This window comes from Nematolebias whitei, chromosome 15, assembly GCF_014905685.2.
Source record: "Nematolebias whitei isolate Nwh7 chromosome 15, NemWhi1, whole genome shotgun sequence".
In the NCBI taxonomy this organism is placed as follows: Eukaryota; Metazoa; Chordata; class Actinopteri; order Cyprinodontiformes; family Rivulidae; genus Nematolebias; species Nematolebias whitei.
In genome coordinates this window covers 33,769,015-33,792,959 of record NC_056512.1, presented here as the reverse complement: position 1 = coordinate 33,792,959, position 23,945 = coordinate 33,769,015, and the positions used below count along the sequence as shown (strand labels likewise).

The window sequence follows — 23,945 nt, the reverse complement described above, 5'->3', positions numbered from 1 at the left end:
GTTCTCTCTTTTCTTTTACTCAGCATTGCTTTTTCAAGGACAGAGACCGGCAATAGGCAGTACTAACTGTTCAACTGCAAAGAAGCTTCACATTACTGGTGCTCGCAGTCAGTTTAGTCACATTGTTGCATGACTACTGTCTGAAATGACACAAGATAAAAGTCATAAGCAATGCTCTTTAAAAATCACTTATGTGAGTGTAAGAGAATATATGGTGAAAGAGAGAGGAGAAAAATAGACTGAGGCAATCCTCATTCTTGTTGAAGTCTCTAATTACTGAAGAGGGTGACTCTGTAATTACACAGACAGACAGAGGAACAGTAACAAAACTCTTTAGAGTACCATGGCAGTGGCCTTAGATTGGAGGGTCATGAACTAAAGTCTGTGGCAACTCTTGCTCAATATGTCTGAGATGGAGGCTGCACTGGCCACACTTCTAATCCAGCAACCACAGTGCAGCTGTGCTAATGTGCACAAGAGTGGTAATCTTGCACGGAAACCCAAAATTTAACTGAGTTTTTATTTTCCTCTTTGTGAGAAATTAAACCACGTCAGGATTTTGCCGTATAAAAATCACTGCTGTAGGCTTGGCTGCTATGGTACAATGCACTTTCAAATTATATATGTAATTATTTTAAAAAAAATGCATTTACACATTCAATTCAATTCAGTTTCTTTTATATAGCGCCAAGTCACAACAGAAGTCATCTCGGGGCACTGTACAGAAACATTCATATACTTAAAATTAAGTTAATAACATCTGGGAGCAGACTACTTTGAGTTTAACTCCATCGCAGAACTCTCATCTTGAGCAAGAATGAAGGCGACAGTGAAAAGGAAAAACTCCCTCGTGAGGAAAAAACACCTCCAGCAGAACCAGGTTCAGAACAAATGGCCATCTGCTTCGACCCGCTGAGTTTGAGGTGACGGGAGGGAGGAACAGATACACAATGGCAGGTTGAGAATCACATGTTAAGATAGAAATAATATAAAATGAAAACTATTCAATTGTAACTATTAATTTTAAGAAATGTGGTCAATTTGTCCTTCAGTAATCTAAGCCTATTGCCTACTAAGCCAGAGGTGGTTTGGGCATCTGGTAAGGATGCTCCTTGGGCGCCTCCCTAAGGAGGTGTTTCAGGCATGCCAGACTGGGAGGAGACCCTGGGGGAGACCCAGGACATGCTGGAGAGACTATGTCTCTCAGTTGGCCTGGGAACGCCTTGGAGTCCTCCCAGAAGAGCTGGAAGAGGTGGCTGTGGAAAGAGATGTCTGGACCTCCCTGCTCAAGCTGCTGCCCCTGCGACCCGACTTTGGAATAAGCTGAAGATAATGGGTGGATGGATGGATAGTCCAAGCCTATAGCAGCATAACAAGCCAACCCTAACTATAGGATGTATCAAAAAGGAAAGTCTTAAGTCCAGTTTTAAAACTGGACAACGTGTCAGCCCTATGGACAGAAACTGGAAGTTGGTTCCACAAATGAAAAGCTTGATAACTGAAAGCTCTTTCCTCCCATTCTGCTTTTGGAAACTCTAGGAACCACAGGTAAGCCTGCAGTTTGAGAGTAAAGTGCTCTGTTAAGAAAATATGGAACAATAAGCTCTGTAATGTAAGATGGAGCTAGGTTGTTGAGGGCTTTGTAGGTTAGAAGTAAGATTTTGAATTCAATCCTGAGTTTGACAAGGTGCCAATGGAGAGAAGCTCAAAACTAAAAACATTCCATATCTAAAGCTCACCGTGCTGAAGAAGCTTTACAGAGAAGAGATTCAGTGACAAACCTCCCCTGAGCTGAAAAGACTGACCCTGTGGCATGCTCAGTCAGAAGATCCAAATTCTTCGAGTTCGTATTTGTTGAACGTTGGAAACATGGTTTACCGTCCGCTTTGGGCTGTGGTTAAATCTGAAAAAGTACAAGATGGGCGGTCAGCCCTCAGACATCACACAGTACATCTATAATTTATATAAACTCTTTCTGGCAGCTTTTAAATCTGTCATGCAGTGTTAGAAGAAATGCTGATACTTTTGCTTTCTGCAACTGACATAATCTAAACATGCACATCAATTATTAAATAATTTCCCCCCTTTTAAAAGTTGTTGGGGGAAGTCAAATTTTATTCAGAAATGCATTTACTATTTATTTATTTAGTTTTTTATAAATAAAACTGGGCAGCCCAGTGGTGCAACTGAAAGAGTTGCTGCCTCTCTGCGAGCAGGTCCCTGGTTCAAATCCCAGTCCAGGGGCCTTTCTGGGTGGAGTTTGCATGTTCTCTCCGTGCATGCGTGGGTTTTCTCCGAGTACTTCGGTTTCCTCCCACAGACCAAAAACATGCATGTTAGACTGATTTGTAACTCTAAATTGTCTCTATAGGTGTGAGTGAGAGAGTGAATGGTTGTTTGTCTCGTTTGTCTCTATGTGTCCCTGTGAGGGACTGGAGACCTGTCCAGGGTGTACCCCGCCCCTCACACAGTGATTGCTGGACATGGGCACTGGCGACCCCCGTGACACAAAATGGAAGAAGCGGGTAAAAGATGATGGATGGATGGATTTTATAAAACTTAATTTGACTTTTTTTCTATTAAAGGACCAAAGCAGCTGAAGAAGTCGAGGTCTTTGTTGCTGTGGTTACCGGTGTCTGTATTAAGTTAGCCGAGGTGTTTGGAGGGAGTCAGTGGCCTCAGATGACAGTAAAGTAGGTAAATTGTTGGTCTCCTGCGAGCAAATTATTTGTTCTGCAGTGACAGCAAGAGGTGGAAAGGGGACAAAACTGTTCTGGAGGTGGTGTGTTTTTCCTCTTCAGCCTGAGCCCTTTAGGGCTTTAATGGGACTAAACACAGATATAAGGTTTAATATTTTGTCAGCTTGTGACTGTGTCTGCCAAAATTGTGCCTTGCAGCTGTTTGTAGAATGGTTCAAGCAAAATGCTTAGTAACGTTGAAGTGATACTCGCAGTAGGAGGTGGAGTGCATCCACTGGATATATTGCATACTACGAGGGGTTCACAGATAATTTATGCACAACGTGTTTTCACAATCAGTATTCCAAGATTTGCACATCAGATACGCTGAAAGATCTTTTTTAAATTTTACAAGAACACACAAGACCACAGATGCAACATGATTTGAAGTGTTTGCATACTAGGCAGGCTCTCTCACATGCTGTTTTAAAATTTTGTTTAAAATCTCATTTTTACCCCCTGGAGTTCTACCTGATGTGAGATGATGTTGACCTTAATGTGTTTTTATTTAGTTTAGGTATTTTTTAATGTTTACATAATCTGTAGATTTATGTAATTTGTCCATTGTCCTATTCTTGTTTTACTGTGCAGCACGTTGGTTGGCCTTGTTGCTGTTTTTTAAGTGCGTTATAAAGTGGTATAGTTTGTGTAACTGCAAATAGAAAAGAGCTTAATGTGTATGTGCCAAGCATAGCCCACAAATACAAAAAGTGGAAGAAAACATCTAACCCTGTCACATTCAGAAGTTAATGAAAAATCTTCTAACCTACAAAGCCCTCAACAACCTAGCTCCATCTTATATTGCAGAGCTTATTGTTCCATATTTTCCTAACAGAGCACTTTGCTGGCAAACTGCAGGCTTACTAGCAGTTCTTCGTTTCCAAAAACAGAACGAGAGGCAGATCTTTCAGTTATCAGGCTCCTCTCTTGTGGAACCAACTTCCAGTTTCTGTCCATGAGGCTGACACATTGTCCAGTTTTAAGACTGGACTTTCCTTTTTGATAACTTCTATAGTTAGGGTTGGCTTGTTATGTTGCGATAACAAATTGGCCTCATTTCTTAAAATGAATTGTTAAAATTTAATAGTTTTCATTTGATATTATTTCTATCTTAACATGTGATTCTCGACCTGCCATTGTGTATCTGTTCCTACCAAACCCAGCTGGTCAAAGCAGATGGCCACTTGTCCTGAGTCTGGTTCTGCTGGAGGTTTCTTCCACACGAGGGAGTTTTTCCTTTCCACTATTACCTTCATGCTTGCTCAAGATGAAAATCTGCAATGGAGTTAAATTCAAAATGGTTTGCTTCTCAGTTAAATAACGTTATTAACTTAATTTTTATGCATATGAATGTTTCTGTTCACTGCCCTGAGATGACTTCTGTTGTGACTTGGCGCTATATAAATAAACTGAAATTGAATTGAATATTTAAGAAATTTGGAATAATATGATTTTACCCATTTTGTCACGTTACTGGTATATTTTCTTTTGAACTTGGTGCAGGCAAAGTGAAACAGGAAGTGACATCAAAGGGGAACTCTCTGGTCTTTGTTTATTGAAATATTATTTGAACTTCATCTTTCTCTGATAGTTTACCAAAAGAAACTAAAGAAACCTCCAATTAATTTCTGTCTGTGTTGTTAGCCATTGTAGCAATGGTCTGTTTACATGCAGTTGTTCCCCATTTACATCACTTCCTGTCACCGTTATTATGAATATCTCAACAACTGTTCATCTCACCAGCATGGATTTTTTTTTTTTAAATTTGTTTGCTATTAGTGTTATCTTACCAGAAATGCATTCATATTTATTACAAAAAAGTGATGTAATGGCCACTTTTAAAGTGGACATTTTAGGAAGAGATCATCCAAGCTTGAAACTAGTAGATTTTTTTTTGTTTGTTTTTGTTCTAATTGTTTTTACACAACGTGTAAAACCCCATGAACTCCACGGTTAGGCCGGTCACGATAACTAATTTTGCTGGGCAATTAATTGTCTCAGAAATTAGTGATAAACGATAATATTGTTTGAAATTTGACAGTAATTGATAATTATTGTCAAATTTAAGAAGAAATGTTGGTTAATTTTTGTGTGTAGTACCTTTTATTGACCGCTGGATGGCAGTATAAGACTGTTTGAACCAAAGAATGGATAGTGAGGGAGCGAGCAGTGTGTCTCTTAAGAAAAATGGAAAGGAGGCCCTTTGACGTGGCATGGGCTGTCTCCTTCCTGTTTTTCAGTTCTCAAAATGGTGTACTCTCGGTGTGGTTTGAGCTTTTTAGTATAGCATTTGTCACACAAAGCTTTTAACAAGTAAACAAGTTCTCAGCTTCTTCTTGCGGCGAAAAACAACTTTAGGCAAAGACAAGAGTTTCAACTGAATTTTGGCGCTTAAAGACGGAGGTTTTTTTTTCCCCAAGGTTGGCCTGTTAGCTTAGCTCATAGCTTAGCTTCTCAGCTTAGCTGCTTGTAGCGATCCAAAAAAACGCGATTTTGGATGGTTAAATGGATTTTAAAGAGAAAAGAGAGAGAGAGGTCATTGAAGAGCACCGGATTGAGCCTTTTGTCATCCAGTGACTTCAGTAGGAAGAGAGAGATATGAAGAAACGATAGTCGATAAATGAAAATGAGGTCAATAATTTTCATTTATCATTCCATTAATTGATTTATTGTTTATTGCGACAGGCCTACCCATGGTAGTAGTATATTAATTTTACACTTTGTAATTCTTATTAGACTGATGGTACAACATCCAGAGGTCACCTCTACAGTTCAACCGAAGTTTTCTATCCTGAACAATTAGGCAAAAAGGTTTTCCTCTTTAATCATTCCTTTTATGCATGACACATTTTTCAAATGCTTCACTGCTTGGTAGAAACTTGACCTGTTTGCATGCAATAGCTTCATAATCTGTAACATCAGAAAGTCTTTGTTCTTCTGTTCTTGTTCCATGTGACTAATTTGAAGCACAGTAATACACTTAGCAAATTTCTACAACAGAAGGAGAGGGTGTTTAAGAGGAAACTGTTTTTCTCCTAATAATTTGGCTGCTTTGGACAGAATTAAGAGACCGTTTTATTCACGTTTTTATCTGATGTTGAACCAGGATGTGTGCCTCTGAAAAGAGTGAAAAATTCTCCAGGCCTCCATTAAACATGTACTTAAAAACATCTACTCATTTAATCAGTTTGGATGCACATATTCAAAAGGGTAATTTAGGTCATTAGACTTTAATGGACTAGATGGAGGATTGAACTGAATCCTTAATCATCAATGAAAGCCCTGAGTTGCAGCAGAAAACTATTTGCTGCCTTAACTCAAACTTATGTACCCTGTCTTGGAAGAAAATCAGAAGTGAAACAAATGACTTGCATGTTTTTAAACCAGATTTTGAAATCAAATTTGCATATTTTTTGGTGTAATGTAATCAGATTTCCAATGCAACTTTACCTATGTCTGTGCAGTCTGTCTAATATGTCGACACCTCTGGTTGTTGGTAGTTTTGACAGAAAGCTGAAATAATTTGAGCAACAGGGATCAGCTTCAGTCCTGACTTGCTTCACTTGGGAGAAGAGAAAGGGACAACAGAGATAAAAAAAACTATGTTTTGGCCAAGAGTGGCCTCTGGCAAAATGCCTAGATACACTCCAAATATCAGCCTCACATTATCTGCTTTTTCAGGACACCTAAATGTCCAAATAAGCTAAACAAAAACTTTATCTTTAATAACACATTTACTAAATAAACTTCACAATGAAAGTGTCTGGTTATTCAACAAAGTTCAGTCAGGTCATCTGGACAGTTATTTTTTTTGTTGAAACATTTTGTTCTTCATCCAAAGGACTTCATCAGTCTGAGGAGCCATAAGAAACTCAGTCCCACAAGCAGCACACTCGCATAGTGGACTAACCAGTTTGCTGGTGCTAAGATGGTTTCTGGAACCCGTCCTCTTCCCCGTCGACTCCTCTGAGGCAGCCATAGCCAAAGTGGTTCAAAACATCCAAGTTCATGCTCAATAATCCAGGTAGAAAATCCAGCAAAGTTAAGTCAGGTCATCTGGACAGTTTCTTTTTGTTGTTGTTGAGACATTTTGTCCTTCATCCAAAGGACTTTCAGTGAGTGTGCTGCTTGTGGGAATGAGTTTGTTGAGGCTCCTCAGACTGACGAAGTCCTTTGAAGGATAAAAGGTTTTAAAAAAAACAAAAAACTGTCCAGATAACCTGACTTAACTTTGTTTGATTTTTTTTACTTAGATTATTGAGCATGAACTTTGATGTCTGGTCTATTCTGAAGAGGTTTTCGATTATCTCAATCCATTAACTCCACATTTTGATCAGTCATAAAACTGTTCTTGTAAAAATAATATTCAATTCTACAACATGGGCGTAAATGTTGTACAAGTTCAGTCAGTGTCAAGAAACAATTATAGTTCATTTCAGTTCAGATGTCTTGGACAATTGGATTACTTCAATCTAATATTCAGGCTTAATGAGCACATTACTGGCCATGTTTGTGGTCTAGTTAGATTGTTGTTTTGAGTCATTGTCATTTTGAATGAGCATCGATTCCTGCAGTACTCTAATGACAAATAGGTTTTATCCATCCATCCATCCATCCATCCATCCATCCATCCATCCATCCATCCATCCATTTTCTTCCGCTTATCTGAGGTCGGGTCGCGGGGGTAGTAGCAGCTTAAGTAGGGAGGCCCAGACTTCCCTCTCCCCAGCCACTTGGGCCAGGTCCTCCGGGGGAATCCCAAGCCGTTCCCAGGCCAGCCGAGAAACATAGTCCCTCCAGCGTGTCCTGGGTCTTCCTCTAGGTCTCCTCCCGGTGGGATGTGTCCAGAACACCTCACCAGGGAGGCGTCCAGGAGGCATCCTAACCAGATGCCCCGAGCCACCTCAACTGGCTCCTCTCGACGTGGAGAAGCAGCGGCTCTACTGAGTCCCTCCTGGATGATCGAGCTTCTCACCCTATCTCTAAGGGAGAGTCCAGACACCCTGCGGAGAAAACTCATTTTGGCCGCTTGCATCAGAGATCCCATTCTTTCGGTCACAACCCAAAGCTCATGACCATAGATGAGGATAGGGACGTAGATCGATCGGTAAATTGAGAGCTTCGCCTTTTGACTCGACTCTCTCTTCACCACGACTGACCTGTACAGCGCCCGCTGCACTGCAGATGCTGCACCTATCCGCCTATCGATCTCACTCTCCATTTTTCCCTCATTCGTGAACAAGACCCCAAGATACTTGAACTCCTTCACTTGGGGCAGGACCTCCTCCCTGACACGGAGAGGGCACTCTACCCTTTTCTGGCTCAAGACCATGGCCTCGGATTTGGAGGAACTGATCTTCATCCCGGCTGTGTCGCACTCTGCTGCGAACCGCTCCAGCAGAAGCTGTAAATCATGATCTGATGAAGCCAATAGGACCACATCATCTGCAAAACGCAGAGACGCGATCCTAAGGCCACCAAAACGGATCCCTTCAACACCTTGGCTGCACCTAGAAATTCTGTCCATAAAAGTTATGAACAGAATCGGTGACAAAGGGCAACCTTGGCGGAGTCCAACTCTCACTGGGAACGAGCCCGACTTACTGCCGGCAATGCGGACCAGGCTCTGACACCGGTCATACAGGGACCTAACAGCCCGTATCAAAGGGCCCGGTACCCCATACTCCCAGAGTACCCCCCCCACAGGGTTCCCCGAGGGACGCGGTCGAACGCCTTCTCCAAGTCCACAAAGTACATGTAGACTGGTTGGGCAAACTCCCACGCACCTCCAGGACCCTGCTGAGGGTGTAGAGCTGGTTCAGTGTTCCACGACCAAGACGAAAACTGCACTGCTCGTCCTGAAAACGGTTTAATTTTTTATATTTAATTATATAATTTTGAACCACATTAGTTCTGTTTGTTACACTGAGCATGTTAAAGACTCGGTGCATTCCCTCAAAGTTGTCCCTTTAGGGATTGTCTAGCCAAAGTGTGACACTTCCCTCCTGATGTATTTGGTCTTCATACAGAGCTCCTCACTACGCTGAGGTCAATTTGTAAACCAACTCTTCAGCCTTACTGTTTGCTCGTTACACAGTAAATAGCACCCTCATTTGATTTGGACACATTCTAAAGTCACAATGCTCCTTTTGTCAACAAGGACTGTCTGCATGCTTGTCATGATTTAACCTACACATCACCTTCCTTTGCATTCCTTTCTGATTACTTCATTAGACTCATCTGCACTTTGTTGGCTTTCACCACATGACCTGCTCTTCACAAATTCACTTCTTAGGAGCCTCGTGTTCATCTGATCCTTCGTGTTGCTGTGTAGAAAAGGGAGCAAAGAGGAGGGAGTGAGAGAACAGATGATGGCTTCTTGGCTTGTTATTGCGTGCGATTCCCCCTGGTTCTAATCAGCTGGTGTTACTTTCAAATTGCCCCCTTTGCATGTCATTATGTTTGTGTGTGAGTGTGTGACAGGGGAGAGCAGACTGAGCTGAGATGAATGACTATTCCACAACTTGAATTTGGCATCTTGTTCAGATGAACTGACCTTGTTTCAGTTGCTAATTCCACGCTGAGGGAAAATTAATTTGATTTGGGCGTAAGAAAAAAAAGTGTTTTTCTTGATGACTTTTTTTCCTGCAGTCTTTAAGCTTGCTGTCCATATAGTACATATTTTTTAATTTACATCACCAACATGTGTCAGTCGGATTTTGATTGTTTTCTCTACCTCCTTTTTATCTGCTTGATATTTTATTTTAGTTTCTATGCTTGAACTCTAATAATGATGTTATTCAGTCCTCATGTATGAAGTGGCATGATGGGTGAGGATCACTTTCTAGCTAAAAATATTCATTTTAGTTTAATAATTTATATATTTGGATGATTATGCAGAAGAATCTGAAATAAGAGCAACTAAAGAGCCTTGTTACATAACTTTTTTTCTCTTCCTCTTTCTCCCTTCATCAAGTCTTACAGCCTTTAGTGTCTCCTGGCCCTATTTCCTAATTACCTGCCACAATTAGGGTAACGATGTAGTACAAGAGAACTGGGATGATGAATTTAGCAACAATGACAGGAAATGAAGGCAGAGATGACGTCACTTTCTACAGCTTGCCATGTGAGAATGCAAAGTATCTTTTGTCTCTTATAAAATGTTTTCATCTGTGTGGAAATGTGTAATTGAATTAATAATTTTCTCCATATTGTTACTGCTGTTTTTGTGGTTTTTATTCTTTTTTTTTGCCTGAAAGTCTTGTTGGCTGTTTGTACAAGAAAGGCAACAAGGCTCGTGTCATTGACCTTTGGCCTCTTTCAGTGGGAGAGTGTGCTGTAATGATGGTGCACTGGGACTTGCTTTTTTATGTAATCCTCCCACCACTTTAAAACACCACTACTCTTTATTATACACTCTTGTATTAATATAGATGTGTGCGTGTGTGCATAAGTACACTGACACTGATTTGTTTGAATGTGATTTTGTGCTTCACATTCCCTGTTAAGCTTATCCTTATCAATAAGTCCCTTTGTACATCGGAGCATCAGAATCAAGCAGAATAAAACTTGATTAGGAGAAAGAATTTCCTCGTGAAGTCCTGGGGGATGTCTTTTATCTTTCCAGAGGCAGACAGAGCGGGGATACCTCTCGTACAAGTGCTGTGCATGAACAGAGTGGGATTCTCTCCTATGATGTTTTTATCATATTAATGTAGGAAATGCTTAAATAATAAATAAACCTGCTTAAATACAGGTTGCTGTTGTAGGACTTTGTCATACTTATGTTTGACATTGATTTATCATTGATTTCGAATAAATTATTTAAACATTTGAACGATATGTTTTAGCAATAAACAATAATACTGTACTACTGTATATTTTTATTAAGCTAATTTATTTTAATGATGGTAGTTTTTAAACCATGTGTTCCTGAAAGCTGCTGAAACCCTGCTGGGTGGACTTTCAGTGAGCCAATTTTGTTTAACATGCTGACCCAAATAACTGAGGAGAAAACAGGGCAGTAACCTCAGAATGTTAGCGATTCAACACTACTGTCTTCAACTATAACTGAACATGATTAGATGTTTCTGAAATTCATACAAACATTGGAAAAACAATTGGACAGTAATTTATGTACTATTACAATTTGTTTATCTGTTAATGGTCAATTAGATGCTGTTGTTCAGACAGAAAATATTTTCAGAGAGAGACTATTGTCATTTAACCAATCCGACAGGTTTTTTTAAACAAGCATCAAAGTTCATTCTCAATAACCCAGGTAGAAAATCAAACAATATTCACTCAGGTCATCTGGACAACCCCCCCCCCCCCTCCCCCGAGACGTTTTGTCCTTCATCCAAAGGACTGGCTCTCACGGCTGCACAAAAATCTGTTTGAGTCAATCTCCCCACCATCCAGATGCAGGAAGAGGGCCACCTGCATCATGAAGGACCCCACTCACCCAGCACACACACTTTTGCCCCATTCCCCTCAGGCAGGAGCATTAAGTGTAGAACCACTAGACTGAGGAACGGCTTCTACCCTGAGGCTGTTAGACTCATGAATTTCTAACCAGGATAATCACTGTGAAAAACCACATCATGTTGCTTCTGATCCATTTCATGTTGCTGTGTTCATCTGCTCACACAGACTCATGTTCGTGTTGCTGTTCAGCATTTTGTTTTTATACTACTAGTGCTTAGTGTATTTTTAGTTAGCGTTTTTCTTAGTTCATATCTTAGGTCTTATTACTGTTTTTCTTTTACATTTTAATATTTTCGCTGGATGTAATTTGGACTCTGTGTACACAATATTGTTCCAAAACACGTACCACATGTGATGTATATGACAAATAACATTGAATCCATGAATCCTTAAATCCTTATTATTGCACCGAAGTACAGTGAGATTATATTCTGTACAGTCATCCAAAAGATGGGCGGAGTGTACATGGCTGCTGCTCCTAGGAGCGCAGCCACGTACTGCTGCTGACGTATTTCTTAATAGCCGATAACATAGGTATCCACCAGTGCCAGAAACCCTGCAATCATAAATCCAATGATGTAAAAATCTTCGACATCCTCCAGAGATACAGAAAGGCACATCATTTTCCGCACTCTCCACGAATCCATGACGTACCCAACCGCGTGCGTCTCAGTGTGGCATGAGGGTTCCCAGCACCCTGTCGCTTGACTGAAAAAAATGTATAAATTGCGTAGAAAGTCCAGCTGACCAAATTCATAACAGTAATTTACAATTCAGAAGATGTGTGAATAGAAGCTCCAATGCACAAGACCGAGAGCAAAAAGCAGGAGGAAGGCAGGACAGGGAAGTAAAAGCATCTGTCTTGCTTGAGAGCGAGCGAGGGGGATTTTTTGTGTGCATCTTATTAATAAAATCAGGTACAATAAATACAATAAATGATAAATGTGTAAAATATATTTGTAAAATATTTTCTAGCTACTCTTAGTGCCCTTATTTTGCAACGTAGTCTAGTACTGCTTTTGTTGTACAGGTTTTTTAAAGCACAACTAGATGCTGTTAGACAGCCACAGAAACTACTTTTAGCAAGTCGTTGTTGATGAAAACTGAGAAAAGTCAGTTACCTTTGTCTGACTCATTGGTATTTGTTTTGTATGTGGGTTATGCTGCTCTTAAGCCTCTTCAAGTACAGCTCTTGACAGTACAGCAAGCAAAAACATGCATAAATGTATTAAACTCTTTGGCACTCATTCTTACAAAAACCTTTAAAAAAGGGGGGAAATCCAAAAGTTCTGAAGTCCGACTGTGAAATGGGGATGTTTGAAGTTGCCACTGGTAGCACATTGCATATCATTTTTCCATAGTGTGGATTCAGGCATAACACTGAATTAATTATTAAGTTTTCTCATGCTGTTGGTGTTGGAGCTACTGCTGCTGCAGCAGCACTGTTGTGGTTGTCTGTCTGTCCCTGAGTTATTCTTGACTATTTGACTGGGGACCCGCTAATTAGCAGAAGTCCTGAAGGAGTGCAGGAAAAAGGAAGAAGAGGAGCGGTAGAAAAGCTGCACAGGAAACTATTGCGGGTTAGAGTTGTGCATTCTCAGCATCAACGCAGACTTTGTCCACATTAACATAATAACATAATTTACTTCTGTTACTTTGCTATTCTAAGATCATTGTACAGCAAGAAGAAAAGATGAATAAAATATGTCAAAGGAGCTAATTACATTTGCAAGTGTTTATCTGACACTGATAATTATAACTTGTGGATGCACACTTCTCTGTATTAAATGGATTTTGCTCACTTCAAGGAGCGTTATTTGTGTCTGAAAGAAGAAGAGAAAATCAATGTAGATGGGTGCAAGTCCTCTATGGTCTTGACCCTGTTGCAATGACTAGTGAATCTATTGTCCACTAACCCTGCGTTTCCCTTTTCAGACCATCATGGAGCAGTTCAACCCCTGTTTACGGAACTTTGTTGCCATGGGGAAGAACTACGAGAAGGCCCTTGCCAGTAAGCCCTTTCTTTTCCTCACCCCCCCTCCCGCTTCACTCCAAGTTTACGCATTCCACTGAGCACACTAGTTTTTTTTTTTCTTTCTCTCTCCAGGTATCTACTTATTCTGTTTGTCCAACTCCAAAAAGATAATATTCATACTCCCGGAGAGTGGTCAAACTTTATAAAGTGGTGCATAGCTTCTGTCACGTCTTGTTTGTTGTAATAGAGGTGCTTTCAAAAAAAGACATTGGAGAAGTCTAATCTGATGCAGAAATGTAGATAAACTGTCAGCAGTCAGATTAACACAAAGTATCTAAAATACTTTCAGTGATGGAATTTTTCTTTTGAGCTCTTTCATTTCCTTTTGGACTGGATTACAGGACCACAGGAAGATTGTTTCAAAACAACCTATAACCATAACCCTAACCCAACCCATCCACCCCCCACCCCCAGTTCAACTTGTTAATGGAAGGAATTTTCCTCCCCCTCAAATCTCATGCTTCTTTCTCTGTATACAAATAATAATCCGGGCCTTGGTGTGCATAGAGAGCAGACTGGTAGGGGTTCACTGAGCCATTAAAGACCTGCCTTGCAGGACTGGCTAAACCCAAGAGCCTTGGTAAATCTTGGAGGACACACTTCTGCCCATATGGTGCAATAACAGAAATGATTCAACACCAGCAATGCCAAGAGCTTCACTCGTTGCTTGTTAGATCTGGATGTATTCCAGATTTTTCAGGACAGTCTATTTCTGCATTACAGCCTATTTAATACATGTAAACCCTGTATACATGCAACTTTATTTTATTATTCTTTATTATTTTTCCATTGTTTTCTGCAACAAAGCTAGTGCTGCATACTTTGTCCTACTAAAGCGATTAATAATTTCTAATTGTAAAGCTCATTCATGTGATGCTGGCTGACTTTTGGCGATTGTGCTGTGTATGGCTTTTAATATTAATACGTTATTATTATGACTTTGTCATTTTTTAAACTAAAGTATTTAAAAAAGTTTAAAGTGTAATATATTTAATAGTTTGACTTTTAGATAATACAATTTGTATGACTTTTTATGACTGAGATGATTACTGAATGTAATAGAGAAAAGTTTAATGATTTGACTTTTAGATAATCTTGATGATTTTACCATTTCAAAAAATTTAAAACTAATTAGCAATAGTTTATTTTTTTATTTAGCTTACACAATGATTTAAAATAAATTTCACACAGTGTTCAGTCATGGTTAGCATAATTTGAGCAGACCTTTTAAGTTGAGGTGTCCTCAGTCTTTGACCTCCACGGTCATGATTCTGACTCTAAAGCAAGTGAACTAATCACCCTGGTTATGGACATTGATGTGCAGGCCACATGCACAGAGAGAGACACACAAATAACCACTAATAGGTCCATTTAAAAATCAGTTTAATAGATGAGAGAGTCCTTGCCTTCTTCAGGGGATGATGTTATGATTCTTGTTTCTTAAGAAGCTTCAGGGTGAAGGCACATTGGTTTCAAATGCTTTTAGGCCTAAATTCAAGATTGTTTTTAATATAATACTAATATATTTTAACTTAATGTAATGAATAAATGTTAAGTGTTCAACAATCTGACTTTTAGTAGTGATGGGTCGTCTAAAGCTGGAGCTCTGGAGCATATATAAAACACAACAACAGAGTGTTTTTGAAGCTGTGTGTCAGAGCTTGATTCGTTTGCAAATATCATGTGATTAATGACGTCCAAAGCTTCGAAAGTGTCGTAGTGACATCACTGCTTTGGTACCTGATTCAAAGGTTTATGAGGGCATAAATAATTGGGCAGATTCGTGGTGGGGTTTAATGGCGTAGTTTGCAAAAAAAAAAAAAACTGAGCGTCATACGACGAGACATGAAGCCAGCAAGCCTGATGTGTTTTATGTGTTTAGTTTAACAGTTCATAGGACTTTAACTCCAAGAAAGAAATAAAAAGATATTCAGAAAAACACCATGTATTTAAGTTACAATCTGATCTCACAGTTAACATACACTGGTTTATTACATAAAGTTATGGAGGCAGGAAACCTGCAGCACAAGAGTCATTCTAAACTGGGATTGTTGTGAATTAGGTAAGATTTAGTCATGAGCAAAGGGGCGTCATTGTGCCTTGCCACATTTTAAACGTTTATTCATCAAATAACCATAACTTTATTCTTTCACCCACAAAAAAAAAAAATGCTCAAAGCATCACAATGTGCCCGATATCAGATTTTCTCAGGATTTTAACCAACAGCTGTCAGCTCAGTTGGTTGGACAAGGATGAAACGGCTCATTTCATGCTGTGGTTTCAAACTGATCTTTATACTTTGGGCCACAAGACCGCGCCTATAGGACTGTGTCGCAAAACTTCAAGTAATGAACCCTTTTTTCTTTTTTCAAACAAGCTTCAGTGCTTCAGAAAAGCTTCATTTTCCCATCACTGACTAAATATTTTTGAGATAATGACTTAACCGTTTAAAGAAAAAAGAAGAAAATAAATCAGTTAGGAGTTATTTGTTATTCCACATGGTTCAGTCAAGATGAGCACGGAGAGCACAGGTGTTTGTTGGTCCTCCTCTGTCTCTGGTAGCCTCGGTCATGGTTTTGACAATGCAGCAAGTGAACAAGAGGGATGCCTTACATACAAAAATTATAAAAGAACCATGACTGCATTCTTTTTGAGTGAGTCACAGAGGATGAGTGCATGCCTGCTAACCAAACAACCTGGGTTCAAATTCCACCTCAGCCAGGTGAAACATTGAACAAGATGAAGACATTTTGTGCTTGAAAAACAATTCTACATCTTAAAATATTAGAATTATTATGGTTCTCTAATTATCTCTCAGATCGGAGGCAATGTGTACAACATAACAGTACTTCCTCCAGTTATCTAACTGTTAACAACGGTGTACCACAAGGTTCAGTCTTGGGACACACCCTCTTCACAGTCTACATAGGTAATGTAGGTCAGATCATTCCTGATGCGTCCTTACTTTTCTATGCCAACGACACAGTAGTTTATTGTTGAGCTAAAACAGTTGCTAAGATTTTTCAACTTTTACAGACTGATTTTGACATCATCCATTCAGATTTGTTCCATCTCAAACTTGTGCTAGATGTGGATAAAACCAAAGGGATGTTGTTTTCAAACAGGAAGTCAGTCCCAGCAGTCCTTACTTCTATTTTATCTTCGAATGGTGCCCCTATTGAGTTTGTCGATTCTTATAAATACTTGGGAAGTTTGGTCAATTCGCATCACTCTTTTAAGCTTCATGTTAAAAACTTGGTAAATAAATTGAAAGTAAAACTGGATTTCTTTTTTAGAAACAGATCCTGTCCAACTCTGAATGCTAGAGAATGCTTTGTAACTGCTACATTCCTCCACTTCATTGACTATGGTGACATTATTATTTACATGAATGCTCTTACAAGCACACTGCAGATGTTGGATACTGTCTATCACGGTGCGCTAAGATTCATAACTGGCTGTAACTACCGTACCCATCACTGCACCCTGTATTCACTGGTTAACTGGTCATCAATAATTTCACATAGTCTGTCGCTGGTACATTCTCATCTTTAAATCACTTCTCGGTCTGTTGCCTTCATACATCTCCTCCTACATGTCACTCCGTGAGTGCAGCTACAGCGTGCGCTCTGAGGACATATTACCTGCAGCGTCTCCTCAGTGAGGACCAAATTCAGCATTAGGGCCTTCTCCTACACAGCTCCTGTTTCCTGGAACACCTACCAAAAAGATCTGAAGCTCTTGACCATGACCTCTCTAAGGGATTTTAAACAACTGCTAAGTTCATGGCAAAAATCAACGCAGACATGTTCCTGTTTTTAGTGTTTTACACCATTCTATAGTTTGTAGTATTACTGTATAGTATACTATAATATTTAGTATTTTACACGGCTTTGTAATGTAGCTGTTTTTATTTAATTTCTTCTATTTTCTTTTCATTTTACGTTTTTTTATGACTGTCTATTGTCGTTTGTACCTCGTCTGTATTCTTTGTTTAAAACAGGTCCCACTTGTAAATGAGTCCTCGAGGCTCGATGAGACTAACCTGTATAAATAAAAGTTAAATGAATTAATGTCCCTTCCACCATTTTTTAACTACCCAGATTATGTCATCCTATTACCACCATTTAAATTTCTATTTGTTCATGACTGCCAGGAGATACTTATGACTCCTGCTTTTTGTGCAACTTCTGTGTATAGGCATATTAGTTTCAAGTGCATGTAGGCCTAAATTTCAGCTGTTCAAATACTTCTGCTGAAGCATACTCATAAGAAGCATCATGACCTCATACACGCTTGTTTTTTTGCTTTAAAAAAAATATATAGTTTTCTTTTTTTAATCAACATTTCCTTTTATTGTCTTATGCCCTAATTAAGAGAGGTGCTGCTCCCACTTCTCTAAAGTGAAGGATAAGTGATGGATTTGCTATAAGCCCCTCCTTTGCTAATTATCTTGCATTTAAATCTGGTAATCTCCACCATCTGTCTCTGTGAACCCCTCACCACACATTTTATTTGCATTAACCACGTAGATCCAAGTTATATACTCAGCCATTCTTCAACTGCACACAATATTTTACATGCTGCATCAGAAGGAAGCAAGTGCCTGCTGCTTGGAGATCTGCTTTAGCTCCCACCTTCCATTCCACACAGCTCTCTGCCACGCATGTGCAAACTCGCATGAAGCTTCGTACACGCTTTCCATGCCGAGGCAGGCACACGTTCTGTTTGGCAAAACAAAATGAGTTCAGCCATGATGCTTTGAAATGCTGCACTCAGTTCTCTGGCGTTCCTCGTGCAATAGGGGAAGAAGCAAACACATGATCTGTTTTACACTTGATTCAGCTGTAATTGGGACTAACATTAGCATCTGTCCGTCAGCTTGGAAGATGTCCTCTGTTGTAGAGTAGCTGCATCTGTCTGTTAGAATTACCCTACCACTGTCAATCTATTGTTGTTAATGTGTCTTACACCTGGCAGCTGTCTCCAGGCACAGGTCCCATCTGTCACCTGGATGGCTGTAAAATGCACCTACAAAAGCAATGACCATTATTCACTGGAGATGGGCTGATTTGGTAGATGACTGCTTGACAGTCGGGCAGAAACTCCCATCTACCCTGAGACTACTGATGGCAGCATAGTAGGGATTTGCATAATCCAGATTGACCTGGATATTGATCTCTTTAGGCATGATGACTCTTCATTTAGTCCAAAAATAAAAGGAAGATATTGTTTTCTGATTAGAATCGACATCACATAATTTTTGTTGAATTGTGTGTGTGCTCTTGAACTAAAGCCAAACTGCTTGTGTCTACACGGCTGTGTACGGGTCCCCAAACCTTCACGTGCATGAGGATATTGGTGACCTTTAAGTGTTTGCTTTAAAAGCATTTTGAGCTCCACTGTATATTTTTGATCTGTGTGAGTAGGGAATATTATTTTCCACCCCCCCTTCAGTGCAGCATGGACCACATAGCCAGTCATCCACCAAGACCCCACCTCCCACCTTCAGTTTGAATTCTGAAAGAAGTCAATAAACCTTAATTCATTGTTCAATCACCAGTCTATCCAAGCAGGGTGTTTCCCAAATGTCTTCACGCATAGCTGGATAAAATGATCTAAAGGAAGAAAAAGGCAATAGTATGTGGTTAACGTACTGACCATTATGTGTTCAAAGGGACTGTAGTGTTTTCTAAGAACAAATATAGATTTGTTGTGACCTGAAGATTTCATATCAAAATGAGCCCCAGGCATTATTTGCTTGTTTTTGACCTAAACTATCTTAATTAATTCCTTTGTTCATCAGTTTATCCAGATATAAAAAGCTCTCAAAACTGACAAATATAATTTTTAAAACATTCTATAAACTCATGAGCACAAATAGAAATATGTTGGACTTGTTCATTTTGGTCAATTAGAAAAAAATGTCTGTCAATTTATTTCTCTAACACATAAAACAGCAAAAGCTGACCAAATTGCTTTACAATTAAGTCAAATAATAAAAAATAATAAAAATAAAAACATTTTGTGCCTCTCAGGGAACATAAGAAAGTTAACAATAAAATGCAACACACGACTAAAAGAAAAATCAGCTCCGACTTGTTTTCTGCATGGATCAAATGCCAAGAAAAACAGATGAGTCTTGAGCAAAGATTTAAAAGCCTCAACACTCTGTGGTCTTTAAATGATCAGGTAAACTGGTCCACAATTTTGGAGCAGCAACCGCAAAAGCCCGATCACCTGTGGACTTCAGTTTGTATTTGGGGATATCTCAGAGGAACTGGTTAGTAGACCTGAGTGCTCTTACTGGAGTGTAGATGTTAATAAGATCACATACATATGACGGGGCCAGACCTTTTAAGACTTAAAACAAGCAATACAATCTTCAAATCAGTCTGTAAGTGGACAGGAACCAAGTGGAAGAAAAGCTTTACATGAGAGACCAACTCTTGACGTTTTAACATCACAGACCTTAAGCAAAAAAAAAAAAAAAAAATCTGCTCATTGTTAAAACATAACACATTAAAAGTGTCTCCAGCTATTAGCAGTTTTTAACTGAAAAGTTTGGAACAAATATGTTGGGGACATATACATACATAAAAAAATGATACTCCCACACACCTTGGAAGCATAATAAAATAATCTTATAACAATAATCTAACTAATCACAACTAATATAAGGTTTTTGAAGTAAGTTTGTCTTGCCTGGCAAGTTCGGCTAATCTAGAAAATAATTTCCTCTATGCAATCAAGCATCCAAGATGCCATCAAGATGATTTGCATATCGCCTTGTTTTCTGATGGTTAGAAGCTGTGATTGATTATTCTGAATGCTTGTGAGGAAAAGCAAAGGTTGTGTGCAAGTTGTGCAAATGTTTTTCTGAATAAACTGTTGACTGTGGTTAGACAGTGCCTTAAAATATCCCCCTTGAATATTTTATGCTTTTATTGCAGTTGTAAACCAGTCACAGTCAATACAATAAACTCATTAAATTTTGAGTATAGTCTCTAACCAACCTAGACAAACTATTTGAGATTTATTGTGTCTGCCTCCCCCATATATAAACATTGTACACACAGTTGCTCACATTTCACCTTCATAGGGGTCACAGGTATCTGTTCTTGTTTCTCGGTCACTCAGTTGTTAGAACGACCTGCTCATGGTAGATTTACACATGCCCCATATTCCTTCCTTTTCTGGAAGATGGGTTTAACAGAGGATGTTTAGGGCTTTGGAAATCCTTTAGTATCCTTCCCTGACTTACTTTTCTTACCCTTTTCTCTGAGTTCAATCAGGAGAGTTACTTTAAAAGGGGTGTACTGTATATATGCAATCACTTATTTTACATTACACATTTTTTTTTTTTAAAGTGGTATTACACTGTGGAAATTTGATTTTCCATTTGACATTTTTTTTTAAATTATTTTTCTTTTTCTTTTACGTAGACCAAATTTTATTCTCTATGATTAATTTATGATGGCTATAAAAGCATAAACATCCAAGGAGATTAATACATTGTGTAGACCCCATAAATTTAATGCATTATTGTTTTTTGAAATGTAAAAGAAAATAAAAATAAAAAATCTGTAAACTTCAACTTAATTGCAACCTTGCTCTTTTCCCTTTTTAGATGTGACATTTGCTGCAAAAGGCTACTTTGATGCCTTGGTCAGAATGGGTGAACTGGCCAGTGAAAGTCAAGGATCCAAAGATTTGGGTAAGTGACTATTATTTCTTAGATAAACTCAACATTTCTTCAACCTTTTAACCTTCAACCTCTCATTTGATCTGGGTAAACTTCTCCTAGATCTACAGAATCATGGCTTCTTTATGTCCATATACACACAAATGATCAAACATGTGTTATCTAATGCTAAATTGTGGCATTTAGAATAAAATGTGTGTTGATACAAGGGGAGTCATTTTTATTAGTTTTTCAGAACTATTTCGGTCCTAAAGAATTTTGCGGTTCGATTGTTTATGGAAGGAAGGATATGTTTCAATTGTATAGTCCTCCTGCTGAAAGAAAATAATCCACAAGATTAACAATTATTAAGGAGGCAGAGCATAATGTATTTACAACAGTGTAGATATGATGCTTTCATCCAAGGTGAAGATATTAAAAACAGTTTGGTAAGGTTTGTTACACCATATTGAATGTGTGCATACCATGTCTTATCTGGGTGTTTGTGTTCTGGCTACAAACGTGCAGGTCGTTTTGAGAGGTAACACCTCACAGTTTCGTAGTGAGCAATGATGACTTGGTGACTTGGTGACTGCCGTCTCTGTATCTGCTCTTGTCCACAACCCGTTGGAAATTGTCTTGGGTTTATACTGATTCTCTATGCACTGATTGTTCTTTTACCTGTTTGATCTGCATAGAAGTTGCCGTTGATTTGACAGAGTCTTTGTTTCATGGGAGCAGTGATCCACTTTGGGATTCCTTTGCCCAGCCAACAGGGACTGACATGAAAGTGTTCGCATCATGTTTTATTCAGTGTGAGGCTCAGCCTCCCCGTCTCTCTGCATCTGTAAGGTTTTCCTCTTGATTCCAAAGTTTAGGGTGTTGTGTAATGTGAATACCACTGATACATTTCTGTGTGCTCAGATTTGTGTTGACTCCCACACTTAAGAGAAATGAAACTGGTCAGTTTGGCAATCGTTGTATCAGCCTTTATTGTTATTTTGTAACCAGCTTGTGCAGGAAAATAAAAATGTATTGCATTGGAAACACAATCACATTTTTTTTCTTTTCTGCTCAAGACTCTTCCTGCTCTGATTTGTCAGAAATAGTTAAGTGTGAGGCGGCAGCCTTTTTTAAATTGTGCCAAATGAGCCACTATGCTGTCATTATGCAAATGTTCTTAGTTATCATGTGGAGACGTACAAGGATGGAAGACCAGAAGACAATCAAGGCATTTAAAGACAGTTTTTAAACGGAGCTGTTTTTTTTTTTCAATGTTAAAGGAATGTTGTGATGTACAATGTTATCTTATACTGTTCATTGTTTTTCTTTTGTACAGTGTGTTGGCAACACCTAACGGTGCCCTACATGCCACTGTGATTCCCAGAAGACTTGGTATTTTATTTTCCAGCAACTGCAACATTTTGCAGCCTCCACCCTGATATGAGCTGTATTATCCTGGCCTCACATGGACTCACGGGCTCGGTGAAGACCCAGAGCTCATAGTTTCCTGTTTGACCGACAGCAGAGCAGTCAGAGCTCAGAGATATCCACAGATCAGAGAAGACACCATCAATCTAACTCATTAAACCACAAAATGTGCTCCAAGATTTCCTCCTAATTTTGCTTTGTGAATTATTGGGGAAATCCAAATGATAATTCACCCTTTAAGAGGATATTAGGGGTTTAAATAAATATATTTTACATTTCAGGACAATGTATGAAAACCTTTGAGTTTCCACCGAGGCTTCCATTACTTACCTGTCACATGATTGATAACTTGTGTCGTGGTTATTGATTTATCTGATAGATAGCATGTCTATATTTGAAGTTTATTTTTTATTGTTTATCAATAACAAAATAAACAACAAAAAGCACAAAAACACAGAACACATACATCAAATATTAAATAATAAATCCAAGGGCAATGGGGTAAATTCATTCTTGTCCTATGTGTAATGGGAGAGGGGTGGGTATTATAAAGACATAAAGTATGAGGTTTCTACTTTTTAAAGTATGTATTTCATCTGGTTCTATAATTGGTACAAATAGACTGAGTGTTTGTACAAACTCTCTATTTTACAGATCTGTTAACAGCAACAGGGACAATTACCTGCATATACACTTGTGTTTTTACATTTCTTCCTAAATAGAATTTTTGCAAAACACTGGGGTTTGCATAATCTGTATAATTTGTGCATTTCCTGCAATACCCAACAAACTTAACTATTTGAAGATTCAAATAGTTATTTTGCCATGCTATATATTTAATATGCAATTACCACTCTTTTTTTATCTGTAGTTCTTGTGTTAACAATTTTCTAGTTACAGCTGTTTTTTTTTTTTTTTTTTTTTACCAGCTGTCAACAAGACTACAGCTTAAGTGGCAGCAGCCTATCTGCAGGCGTTTTAGGCACTTTGGGAGATCGGTAGACCGAGTGCACAAATGGATAAGAAATAATGTGTTTTTGCCTAAAAAGCACATTGCTGACTGAACTGTTTCTAAATGTTCAACTTATTATATCTGAATAAGTGTAAAGAAGATGTGGACATTAGTTGCCTGGCACTCTCCAAATTTTCTTCAAAAAATACCTTTATTTTGAAAGACTTAAAAAATAAATAAAAAAAACAGTCATGTTTTTTCTATGTAAATTTCTTTTAATGGCTTGAACTTGATGTTCATCCAGACCTCCTCTAATATGGTTACATTGGCTTCATTTCTCTTTTTTATCATAAATTCCATATGATCGTAGACATAACTAGATATCAGATCTTTCTAAGGCATTTGCATTTCTCCACCTGCTCAAACATCTAAGTGCGTGAATAACTCAAACCTCCTTGTTGTACCTCTTTAAAGCTCGTTGATGCCACAGAGGCGAAGTATAAAAACCAACCGCTAATGGTCCCACCTACACACCTAAGAGTCAGCATCTGCTCTCCAACTAGTTTATTTCTCATTTCTTTTTACTCAGCTTTGACACATATGCACACATTACCTTTG

At 38.8% G+C, this 23,945-nt stretch overlaps 1 protein-coding gene across 1 annotated transcript in view; it reads left to right on the top strand.

Moving 5' to 3' along the window:
• Window positions 1-23,945, top strand: part of baiap2a (BAR/IMD domain containing adaptor protein 2a) — a 66,161-nt gene that overhangs the window by 3,805 nt on the left and 38,411 nt on the right. Inside the window, exons 2-3 of the mRNA XM_037689032.1 lie at window positions 13,161-13,236; window positions 20,891-20,977. Of these exons, the coding sequence (XP_037544960.1) occupies window positions 13,161-13,236; window positions 20,891-20,977 (163 nt within the window). The remainder of the gene's footprint in view (window positions 1-13,160; window positions 13,237-20,890; window positions 20,978-23,945) is intronic.